The following is a 13,022-nucleotide window of genomic DNA, read 5'->3' on the forward strand; positions in this document are numbered from 1 at the left end:
GGTCTACTAACACCCGTTTAATATGGAGCTTTAAGTGTGCACAAAGGTGCAGCATATAAATTAACATTTTATGCACATAGAGCAGATCCATATGGCTCTAACTGCAAACCAGTGATTGATAAAGCTGCACACTCTATAGGATTAGGGCTGAGCTCGCTATTGAATCGGGCCTGATGTTTCAGATCACACAATGGTGCCACTCTAAGCATGAAAGCAGCTGATGCAAGAGGAAAAGACCGAAGGCGAGTACCTCTAAAGAGCCGCGTGTCATCCTGGTAATGCTCATTGGTGAGACCTAAACATAAACATTTTAACATTCAGGTCACAGGCAGAACACATTACAGACACAGAAACATGCTCAACACCGTCAGAAGCGTGGCTGCGTCCCCTCTCAGTCATCTTTTTATTTCACATACGATTAATCACATACCATGTTTCTCTGATTGGACATTCATCTGCAATGATTTTACTTGGCAGTGGTGCTGGCGGCAATTTTCTTTTGATTAAAGGATAGAAGCGGCTCAGTCAGCAGGGCTCAGAGCCTTCACACATTACCCACTGATGTTTAATTCTGTCTGGACCAGCTAGGACGTGTTTGCGTTTTATCTTTCTCACATGAAGCCTACAGTAGAAACACACAGCATTGCTACTAACTAGAGCACACTGTGTACCACTGGCAAAGACAGACTGCTAAACAGAGTTAGCACACATGAGAATATGTTCAGACAGAATTTTCATGGATTTATTAATACATGGATAAAAATCAGTGAGGATGATAAATTTGTTCAATATATCGGCTCCCGGTACACACCGCATACTGTATTCCCATATCTGTAGTACACAGTAAGGGAAGAGCTAGTGAGAAATGCTATGATCTAGTGCTTTAATCCAGAGAGGTTTGAGACGATACAAGAAAAAAAGGGTTCTTGTTGACAGTATTGCATTGAATATTGCATTTCCCTCCTCTTCCCTTATTTTAACTTTGAAATATTCATCTATTCATCACTTGTGAGCATCCTCTGCTTGATTCTGCCCTGACAGCACCGGACATTGAAACACAAGACAGTGACGGTGGAAAAACAATGGTGAAAACAAACAACACAGACAAAACAGACTGTGACAGTCTATGTATATGTATATGTATACATGTACCCTGCTTCCAAAGAAATTAACAATCTCCAATAATGGTAATTTAGTTTTAATGAAAAGACAGAACATCAACCAAATTCCAGAAAAAAGACATTATATAAAAGTCACAGACTGAAAGAAGTATTTGATGCCCAAGCAAAACATGACTTGGTACTCTGTAGAGAAAGCCTCATTGGTAAGCACCAGAGAGATGTGGGATGGATATTGGCCCACTCCTCTTTATAGAAACTTTAAATCCTTTATGTCTGTGAAGGTTCTCAGTCATCCAGGTCATCGTAGCCAAAGGAGCTTGCAAAGAAAAGGATCTGGACTTCTTTAAGTTGCTTGAAGACGTTTCACCTCTCATCCGAGAAGCTTCTTCAGTTCAAACTCTGGCTGATTGGGACCCACACCCAGTTTCACACCTTGGCTCAGGCGATTAGAGGATCATCAGGGGGTCCTTTTGTCCCTCTGTGGGGGGTTACTCCCACTAGGTTTAAATCTGGGACTCCCCACCATTTGACCTTAGAACTGAAGAAGCTTCTCGGATGAGAGGTGAAACGTCTTCAAGCAACTCAAAGAAGTCTAGACGCTTTTCTTTGCAAGCTCCTTTGACTTTAAATCCTTTACATTTCTTGGCTGCTGCTTGGCAACTCTAAACTTCAGCTCCCTCCACAGTTTGTTTATAGGTCTGGAGATTGGCTACGCCTCTCCGTGACCTTAATGTGCTTCTTCTTTATATCCGTTGTTGCCTTGGTGGCATGTTTTGGGTCATTCTCATGCTGGAAGACCCATCCATGACCCACCTTCAGTGTTCTGACTGAGCAGGGAAACAGCCCAAAAGTATAATATTTCCACTTCAGTGGAGGATGGTGATCCTTTGGTTATACTCAGTATTTCTCTTCCTCCAAACACGGCGGGTTGAGTTGATACCAAAGAGCTTGATTTAGGTTTCATTTGACCACAGCACTTTCATGCATGCCTTCTCTGAATTATTTCGTTGCTCACTAGCAAACTTAAGATGGGCCTGTAGATGTGCCTTGTTAAACAGTGGGAACTCTTGTTGTGTGCCATCAATGATGTTCTTGGTGACTTTGGTCCCAACTGCACCTCCCGTGTACTTTTGACCTGATCTATCACCTTTCTCATGATCATCCTCACCCAATGAGGGAAGATCTTGTACAGACTGAGGTTGACACAAGGTTTTGTATTTCTTCCATTTCTGAATCACGCCAGCAGCTGTCACCTTGTCACCAAGATTCTTGCTGATGGTCTTGTCGTCCATTGTGGCCTTGTGCAGGTCTGTAGGCTGCTCCCTGGCATCCTTTAACAGCTGTTTGGTCTTACCTAATTTCTTGGTCTTCCCAAGAAATTGATTCTGTGCTTTATGCACATAATCGTTTGATATCACAAGTATCTGTAATTGATTGATTGTAATCTGTGTGCCATGTGGGCACACAGCCAGTCTGTGGGAGCCAGAATTCTAGCGTGTTGGTCTGGAATCAAATACTTATTTCGCTCATTGTCACTCAATATTTTAACGTCTTTCTCCATTAAAATTAAACTATCATAAAATTAGAGACTGGACATTTCTTTGTAAGTGAGCAAATTTACAAATTCAGTAGAGGATCAAATAATTATTTCCCCCAATATAGAATTTATAGTAGAAACAAACAAACACCTATACAACTGTTTACAGTATGGCACAAACATTTCAAACGTGTGCAAGCATGCATACATACAAACACACACAGTCTTACTTCCTGATGGGATGAGGTCTCGATCTGGGATGAAGAGTTTGTAGCCATAATGTTTCTCCAGAACATCAGGGAGGATCTCCAAGGCAAAGCGCTCCTCTTCCCGGGTCTCCTGACTCCACTGGTCAGGGTCCACTTTGGTGTAAGACAAATATGCATCATAGTCTTTATTTTCTGAGGAACAGGAAGAAAGAGTGGAGAGTCAGTCATGAAATATGCAGACTAAACGCCATGGCATTTTCACTGAACACTGCACGCTCATTCTCTGATGAGCATTTTATTCCAAACAACTGACTTTACACATTTCTTGCAATTGCGTTGGCTAACTTCTACAATAGTTACAACTTTTAAAGCTACTTCTAAAACCAGAATTACACACTCCTTATTATAGTTTCAAAATAATAAAATAACGTTGGTTTTTCTTACACTTATTGGCTCTATCCATAAACATTCACATTCAGTGTCATGTGATGCCATGGTTATGACAGTGCCATTTAACCCTTATGCACGGCACCTCAAATAGTTACCAGTTATTTTCATCCAAACAGAATATGCATCAGAAATTTCTGCAAATTTATAGACAAAAGGCACAAAAGTAAAATGCCGAAAGTCGGAAGTTATATCTTTTGTGTAATTCTTATACAGTGTTTAACACAATTATTAGACCACCTGCCATAAAAACAGGAAAACACAAATATTTTAGAAATTTGTCAAAAACTTTGCGAAAGCTAGAAACTTTTCTGTTCCAGAAACTGAGCCATTAACTAATCAAATAATAATAATGTGATTTATTATTTTTTACATTTTTTTTTGTAAAACAGCGAATGTGAAGATTCATAGGTAACATTAATTATAAAACTGAAAAATAGAATTTTAATTAAAATGCTTGTTCATGCTGGAGGATTTAACATTATAGAAACATAACTTTTTTGATGATTACCAATACTGGTAACTTAGGGCAGCTGTGTGAAAAAAACTTGCACTTAATGGTATTTTAATAAATTTGTTAAGCACTGAAGTATGTTAAAGAACTGTAAACATGGGTAATACAGTCTATAGTCTAATATGAAACTATAGTGTAACTTTCTACAGGACACACGATTGTGCTTTGCTGTGTCAGTTTACATTTTCTATTCGGTACTTTGTTTTCTATAAAAAACTGTTAAATTTAATAATTTGCCGACATGGATTTCCTTCCAGTGAGTCACAAGATCGCTCATGAAGTGAGCTACTTATGATCAAGGAGAAGGCCTTTCTTGCAAATGCTGTTCCCAATAAGTGTCTCCGGTACGCAGTCAAATTCTTCCACACCAAACTCAGAAAACCATTTCTTTTATTGTCTATTGTATGTATTTTTTGCTTATCATTCTTGTTTGGAAAAGAGAAGACCACTTTTCTAGTGGTGTCAAATTGATTTGGCCATGTAGTGTATACAAGAAATAAATTGTGGTAGATACAAAAATACCCAAAACAATGCAGAAGCAATACTCTCTTCCCACCTCAAAATGATTTCCCAGAAGACAGTGGGAAGAACTGAGAAGGTAGAAAATAGATAACAGGGAAAAGAACAGTGCTGGTGCCATATTCGCTAAGTCCTAGTCATTATGCTCTGTGGAAACTGGAATGTGGTTCAGTCAGAAAGTGAGGAAGGACTGCTTCAGAAACTCTTTTGAGGAGCATGCGCAGCTTTGAAACTTACTGGAAGGGCCATGGCTGTGCTCGATAGGATCCAAACATCAAACAAAGCTTTCAAATTAGCAACCAACCTCGCAAATTAACCACCTAGCAAAGTTGGAAAAATCAAAAACAGCTTGTATCAGCGGTCCCTGACGGCATGACTTAATCATGTGGAAGTTTGAGTCTACAGTCTTGGGCGTAATGGATAATTTATGCTACTGTAGAAACAATCCGGTGACTTCTGTCTTTCCAGAATTCTTGAAAAGAGAGCAAAAATGCAAAACACAGAGGAATCATACTGGGACACAAACAGACAAATCCTTAAGTGAAGTACAAGTTAACTATGTTCTGTAGAGAAAGCAGAAAGTTGCTTTTCAATTTGAGGATTGTTACGCTCCTATTTGTTGCTCAGAGACGGTGCTTCGAGCCTGCCTTGTTGCTGTGAATCACTATCTGGCAGCAGAGGGTGGGCTTCATTCCATGACATACTGAGATTGATCTCTTTTTAAATGGGCAACAAATTGAAAAACTGTCTCCTCCTTTCCCGGTAAAGTCACTGCACCATGCACCTCTTTACCAACAGCAGCGGAAATGCCGTCACTGAGATAGCACTGGGGTAAACATCTGTAACTACTAGTGAGTAGTTACTTTTAAACAAAATAGTACATTCATTGGATCTATGAATACAAGCCCGCAAAGGCACATATGGAGTCATCACGGCTTGCTTGATATTGAGTTTTTGGATAAAAAAAGTCCTGGTGAAAAAAGTGTGAATAAGATAATGGTTAAAAGGCCAAAAGACATTTTTTTAGACGCATTCTTCTGTCTTTACCTCCGTCTACATCTTCACTGCCAAAGTGCCTCCTGTAGAAAAGCATCAGCTCAATCTTGTAGCATTTGTAGAGTGAGATGAGAAAGATGAGTAGCAGCAGGATTGCTCCCAGCCCTCCTGCCAGCTCCACAGTGTACATGAGCTCTGCTGAAGACAACACATACAGACAAGAAAATAAGCAAAACTGCTGAGACAGTCATGGTTAAAACGCCAGTTACAGTTTTGTGTGGCCACTTACAGTCACTGCAAATAGATAAACATCCCCGCACCTCTAAGGTTTTACTTATTGGGACAAAATAAAAAAATTATCTAGTCCCTACAAGGTCTAAAAAAAACCACATGAAATATTACACTGAGTCATTTTTTTATTCAATAGAAACTAAGACAAACCCCAGAAAGAGTGTGTAAGTACACCACATAATTCAATAGTTTGTTGAAATACCTTTAGCTGCAATAACTTGAAGTACTCATTTTCTGTATGACTTCATCAATTTCTTACATCACTGTAGAGGAATTTGGGCCCTTTCTTCTTTCCAACATTGCTCTAGTTTATTGAGGTCTGCAGGCATTTGTTGATGTTCAGATCTCCAATGGTTTCTCAACAACATATTCAGCCAGTTTGAGGTTTGGACATTGACTGAGCCATTCCAACACTTTGATTATTTTCTTTTTCAGCCATCCTGTTGTAGATTTGCTTCTGTGCTTGGGGCCATTGTTCTGATGTAAAACCCAGTTTGGGTCAAGCATTAGCTATCGGACACATTGCTTTACATTCGACTCTAGAATACTTTGGTACAGTGGCTTGCAAAAGTATTCGGCCCCCTTGAACTTTTCCACATTTTGTCACATTACAGCCACAAACATGAATCAATTTTATTGGAATTCCATGTGAAAGACGAACACAAAGTGGTGTACACGTGAGAAGTGGAATAAAAATCATACATGATTCCAAACATTTTTTACAAATAAATAACTGCAAAGTGTGGTGTGCGAAATTATTCAGCCCCCTGAGTCAATACTTTGTAGAACCACCTTTTGCTGCAATTACAGCTGCCAGTCTTTTAGGGTATGTCTCTACCAGCTTTGCACATCTAGAGACTGAAATCCTTGCCCAATCTTCTTTGCAAAACAGCTCCAGCTCAGTCAGATTAGATCGACAGCGTTTGTGAACAGCAGTTTTCAGATCTTGCCACAGATTCTCGATTGGATTAGATTGGAAGATGAACCTCCGCCCCAGTCTCAAGTCTTTTGCAGACTCCAAGAGGTTTTCTTCCAAGATTGCCCTGTATTTGGCTCCATCCATCTTCCCATCAACTCTGACCAGCTTCCTTGTCCCTGCTGAAGAGAAGCACCCCCAGAGCATGATGCTGCCACCACCATATTTGACAGTGGGGATGGTGTGTTCAGAGTGATGTGCAGTGTTAGTTTTCTGCCACATATAGTGTTTTGCATGTGTTCCTAAAAGTTCCATTCTGGTCTCATCTGACCAGAGCACCTTCTTCCACATGTTTGCTGTGTCCCCCAAATGGCTCATGGCAAACTGCAAACGGGACTTCTTATGGTTTTCTGTTAGCAATGGCTTTCTTCTTGCCACTCTTCCATAAAGGCCAACTTTGTGCAGTGCACGACTAATAGTTGTCCTATGGACAGATTCCCCCACTTGAGCTGTAGATCTCTGCAGCTCGTCCAGAGTCACCATGGGCCTCTTGGCTGCATTTCTGATCAGCGCTCTCCTTGTTCGGCCTGTGAGTTTAGGTGGACGGCCTTGTCTTGGTTGGTTTACAGTTGTGCCATACTCCTTCCATTTCTGAATGATCGCTTGAACAGTGCTCCGTGGGATGTTCAAGGCTTGGGAAATCTTTTTGTAGCCTAAGCCTGCTTTAAATTTCTCAATAACTTTATCCCTGACCTGTCTGGTGTGTTCTTTGGACTTCATGGTGTTGTTGCTCCCAACATTCGCTTAGACAAACTCTGAGGCCGTCACAGAGCAGCTGTATTTGTACTGACATTAGATTACACACAGGTGCACTCTATTTAGTCATTAGCACTCATCAGGCAATGTCTATGGGCAACTGACTGCACTCAGACCAAAGGGGGCTGAGTAATTACGCACACCCCACTTTGCAGTTATTTATTTGTAAAAATGTTTGGAATCATGTATGATTTTTGTTCCACTTCTCACGTGTACACCACTTTGTGTTGGTCTTTCACGTGGAATTCCAATGAAATTGATTCATGTTTGTTGCTGTAATGTGACAAAATGTGGGAAAGTTCAAGGGGGCCGAATACTTTTGCAAGCCACTGTATACAGAGGAGTTCATAGGCAAGTCAAAGACTGTACGGTGTCCAGGTCCTGTGCCTGCAAAAGAAACTCAAATCATCACTCCTCCACCACCGTGGCTGAAAGTTGGTATGAAGTATTTGCTAATATGCTCTGTTTTTAATTAAGCTACATTGCATTATGGCCAAACATCACTACTCCAAAGGACATTGCTCTAGAAGTCTAGTGGTTCATTCCAATGCAAATTTGCAAATCTCAACCATGCTACCAGATTATTATTATCCTGGTATTTTTTTTAACCTAGCCATAGATATTCAGTCTATCACTAATTGTATTGTATTGAACTTGGCCTGTAGAGCCCAAACTGTCACTTTTGGGTGTTTATTTGCACATTACACATTCTGAACTTAAATTTGCTGGTATATTCACTCCTAAGAAGGAATGGGAATTGTCGTCCCAGTTTTCCAATAGTCTTTCTGTAGGATGATGAAAATCAAAGTATTTGTAAATAACTTACTAATTCTTCCCAATTGCTTCTCTAAGATCATTGCTGAAAATTTTCTCCTTGTCAGTGTGTTAAAACACACCTAAATGCTCCATACCTGCAAATAGTCAAAAACATATGCTTTTATAGAGGTGCTCAGACCTGCTGATTATCAGTTAATTAGCTGCATTTGATTAGCAGCACCTCTTACCCTCTTAATTGTTATGGAAGCAGTAGGGTGTACTCAGTTTTTCACACACCGATTCTGCAACTTGGCTAATTTATTTCTTAAATAAATAATGACACAGTGTACTATGTCATGTGTTGTTGCTAATCTGAGTATGTGTTGCGTTAAAGGCCAGATTTTTAAGGACTAGATAATTTTTATTATGTCCTGATTATTATGTCCTTTTAGAAAAAAAAGTGTTTGCTTTCTTTTTACCCACACTCTTATGACAGTATTCATCAGGCCAGCCTCAAACACTGGCCTCTTTGTTTCATTATTTCAGGTAAACTCACAGAATGAGGCACTTTTACACGTTTACATTTGCCTGAAATCTGGACGATCATCAGCATTTTCAGCGCTCGGCTCAGAGCGGAGCAGAATCAATCTTCAGAGACACGAGTCTCATAATGAGTTTGGGAAAAATGAGAGGGCACATAGCAGAGAGACACAGGGAAAAAAAGGAGATAATGAGAAACTGGGTTCATTTCTTTGGAGCAGTGCAGCAATGACACAGCTTTGCACTTTGGCTGTCATCCATAGCGGGACTGGGACAATTCTGGACATGGATGGAGGCTTTTTCAAAACAAGAGGCTTTAGTTTAGTCATCACGCTGACACTCACCTCGCCATCATAACCCACTCTCTTCAGAGTTCTCTTACTTCTCCTTGCCCACTTTTCTTGCTGTCTCTCCATTCATTTCTCCTCTCCATTATCTCCTTCTCATCTCCCCAGAGACCTAGCTTGGGGAAGGATGAATTATGGTGTGTATTAAAGCCGCATTTACCTGGTAGGCTCAGCTAGAGCAGGTTCACTTTATTTCTCTGTCACACTATGGGCTGTAATGCTGCACAGTGGCCCTACGTTCTCTAGGCTGCATGCCAATTTACTCTATATATAACCCCAGACACAGCAAAGGTACATATTAAAGTAATAACAGAAATACTGTGAATTTATAAAATCTTATTTTTATTAAAAGTCACTTAACTATAGCTACACTTTCTGGATCTAATGATTATTATTCTAAAATAGGTTTAACCGAAGACATAGTAGGTTATGAGAAATTACAAAATGATAACTAATTAAATCTGTGTTGGTGAGAGTAAAAGAAAAAGACCAACACTCATGATCAGCAGCCAGTTAGCTTAGCTTAGCTAAACTGCTAAAAACAGGAAAAGCTGCTTTCTGAGAGTAACAAAATCTGCCCTCAAGCACATCTAAACATTCATTTACCAGTCATGTCTTGTTTTCTAATAAATACAAGAAACAAAATGTAAGAGTTATAAAAGAAGCTATGTGGGTAGATATGATTTGGCTAATTTTCAACAATTTTCAACTCACTGTTTCCAGTCTTTGTGCTAAGCTTTGTATTTACCTTAGAGGCATGGGAATTAAGTGTATATGGCAAATCTCAAAACAGCTCTTTAACTTGTAAAGACAGATCTTTTATGTTGGCTTGTGCATTATATTTGATGTTTTTTTCATTTCAGCAGCAGTCGACAGTGTGTTGCGGAAAACAGCTATGTTTTCTCGGGCTTCTAATTGGCTATTTACCAGCCTTTTCCAACTGTAACCAAATGTAATGCTTTTAACTCATTATCAGCAATAATCTTCACTCTTGAAGTTGTTTATGTTTCACTGACCCCCACTTCCTTTCTGCCTTCTCTGTTTTCATGTCTCTCTTTCTTTCGAGATGGAAGGAAAGGGAGCCTGCAGAGATATTAGACCTGCTGCAGGGCTTGTGAGTGATGCATTCTTGGAGCATAGAACATGAAATAAACATCAGATGTGGATGAGAAGCAAGAGAGAGAGAGAGAGAGAGAGAGAGAGAGAGAGAAGGAGGGGGGGGGGGGGGGTGTTGCCTTGAAGTCTTTTTGTAGCATCCTTTTTTTTTGCAACTGCTTTTACAAAGAGAGCTAAATGAAGTTGTCTGCAGTCTGTGAAAACTGCTAAAATGGCTGTCTACAAAAGATGATTGCAGAGACAGAGATTAAAGTGGGGAAACAGACATATAACAGCATAAAATGTAATTGTATGCTGGACTTATTGGCCTGTTGGGAGAAGCTGAGGACCAATTTGCTGTTTAAACAACCATCAAATTACCTCTCTTTTAGGATGACAACCAGTGCGTGAAAAGAGCTTCTGACAAGTCATACTAGAGCACCAAAATAGCTACACAGCCGATGGGAAACATGAAAAAAACCAAACATGCAAATCAATTAGAATATTTCTGTTTGATGAAATGATGTAGCCAGGCTTCAATTATTTCATATGTCACGAGGCTTTACTGTCAGGCAAACAGAAAAAATAATATCATGCTTTCTAATGTAAAGCAACTAAATATAAAGAAAAAAGAAAAAGGATGATTTCCCCCCAAATCTAACACACATTTTCCTTCAGCCCACAGAGATTTTAATCAATCAAGATTATTTTAATATCCAGTTTTGGGTTAAGTGTACAAATATCTGCATATTCTTGACTATAATAAAACTACAACCTGAAAAGGATAAGCGGAAGCGAATGGATGGATGGAAGAAATAAACCCATCTAACAGACCAGCATGCCACCATATGCCTTTTACTGTCCTCCCATCTCCCTACCATACAAATGACAAGCTGGACGAACACAGGTTAAGAACTTTGGGACAATGTTTGACACAAATTTGAAATTTGACAGACAAATAAATGCAGTGGTCGAGAGCAGTTTCTTCCAGCTCAGAACAATCTCCAGACTAAAAACATAACAAAACCCCCAAACAAGATCCAGAAAGGGCTTTGTTATGTCTAAAGTAGACTACTGGAATGCATAGTGGAGTTACTCATCTCTTGCCCACTTACAATTAGTCCAGTGTTAGCAGTCTTGCACTAAGCTCCCTGTGCATTGCATAATCTAGTACAAAGCTGCACTGTTCGTGTTTGAAGCTTTAAATGGTCTTGCACCTGCATATGTGGTAGATATATTGCGTCCATGTACTCAAGATCATAATGGCCTGATTCTCACTCCCGATTATCCCACAGTTGAACCTTAGTTCCAAAGTGACCCTCGACAAGCATCAACTGTAACTGTTTTTCAATCTAAACTTGAAAAATGCTCATTTCTAGAACTTTGTTGGATTGGTTGCCGATAGGAACCTGTTTCTATTCTATTTTATTTTCATGTAAAGCACTTTAGTTTTAAATGTGCTATAGAAATAAAATGCACTTACTTCTCTCTCATCACACAGCTATTTAACCTACAAATTGAATTTCAATCTGTTAGTTAAATGGCTGGTATGTTAGTATTTGGGTAATGTTAGAGAAGACTGTGCAAACACCCCAGCTCAGCATCAGGAAACATTTCTATAACTGCAAGATCTGAAAAGAATTAATAAAACTTCTATAGGACTCATCGTTTTAAGTAGGAAGAGACAGCGAATACCAATATCTTAATATTCTGTTGCTGGACCTCATTTCTTTCTCTCTTAAAAGCACACACACACACACACACACACACACACACACACACACACACACACACACACAGGAGATATCACTCATGTTTCAATCACAAATATGAGTGCACACCTGGAGTAGACAACTTTTCAAATGAAGTGTTAATAGACTTATTCACTGAAAGTGATTACTTGTTCATTGTGAAACTTGTTAGACGTTAATATTATATAATCCATTCAGGCTTGTTAAACTTTAATTATCACAATGCCTGAAACTCCTGACTTAAAATTGATTTAATTGAGGAATATGAAATTTAATAATTAAACCAGTTTTTCACTTCTTGTTGTAAATGTTGGAAGTGATGTTATGACGATTAGTCATCCATATAATACTCTGATGATGCAGTCTATAAACCTTTGAAATACACTTCCTGTTTTAATCCCATTTTCTCTTCATATACATCTGAACACGTCCATATTTCTGAACAAACTCTATTGCCTTTATTTATGTGGTTGGAAGGAAGATTGTTCTTCGTGGTTGGATCTGTCCAAATAAACGTTGAACAAAATTCATTATTTAAATAACAATTGTGGCCCCAGAATTCGTAGTGGCGCAAATAATCTTGGCCACACCTTAGAGGACATCCCAATGAGACCAGCATGATAAAAAGACTGACTCACACCATATTCAACTCTTTTATAATATTCGGTTTCATTTAGCTCACCAAGTAGTTTTTTTGCAGTCAGGTGTAATTTTTATTTTGCTAATTGCATATGGAAAGCTGTTCCTTATTCTAAAATGAATGTTAAAGCCATAAAACGTACTATTTCAGAATCCAGTTGACATCAGCTCTAAAAGACTGAGGGCCAACATCAGCTGCTGAGGTCTGTTTGCATCACATGCTCAAGATTTCACGGCTGCACCCTACTGAATCTACTCCATCATTAGGCTGTTGGATGACCTGAAAAGTCCCGCTTGTGAACTGAACGAACCCAGCCTATAACTACAATCAATAGGAAATCAAGCCTAAGTTCAACTGCCTCAGAGTTAATATTGTTGGTAGTCTCAATTAATCTGAATTAGTGTGAATTAAAATTAGTTTAATCATTCAGATATTCTATTAACTTTCATCTGGCTCATAATTTTCCAAGAGCTGGAGAATTAAATCCACATTCTCCCATTGATCATTACCCATTTGTTCATCAATTC

At 39.2% G+C, this 13,022-nt stretch overlaps 1 protein-coding gene across 5 annotated transcripts in view; it reads right to left on the bottom strand.

The window, feature by feature from the left end:
* The window catches only part of il1rapl1a (interleukin 1 receptor accessory protein-like 1a), a 169,786-nt gene that overhangs the window by 2,731 nt on the left and 154,033 nt on the right, over window positions 1-13,022 (bottom strand). For 2 of the 5 annotated variants that reach the window (XM_082508049.1, XM_082508048.1), the window contains exons 9-11: window positions 5,395-5,541; window positions 2,889-3,059; window positions 251-295 (exon numbers count right to left, since the gene is read on the bottom strand). In XM_082508049.1, the coding sequence (XP_082364175.1) occupies window positions 251-295; window positions 2,889-3,059; window positions 5,395-5,541 (363 nt within the window). The remainder of the gene's footprint in view (window positions 1-250; window positions 296-2,888; window positions 3,060-5,394; window positions 5,542-13,022) is intronic. The other 3 variants (XM_082508050.1, XM_082508052.1, XM_082508051.1) reach the window with 3 other exon arrangements.

Source organism: Aulonocara stuartgranti (assembly GCF_965226115.1).
Source record: "Aulonocara stuartgranti genome assembly, chromosome: 16".
In the NCBI taxonomy this organism is placed as follows: Eukaryota; Metazoa; Chordata; class Actinopteri; order Cichliformes; family Cichlidae; genus Aulonocara; species Aulonocara stuartgranti.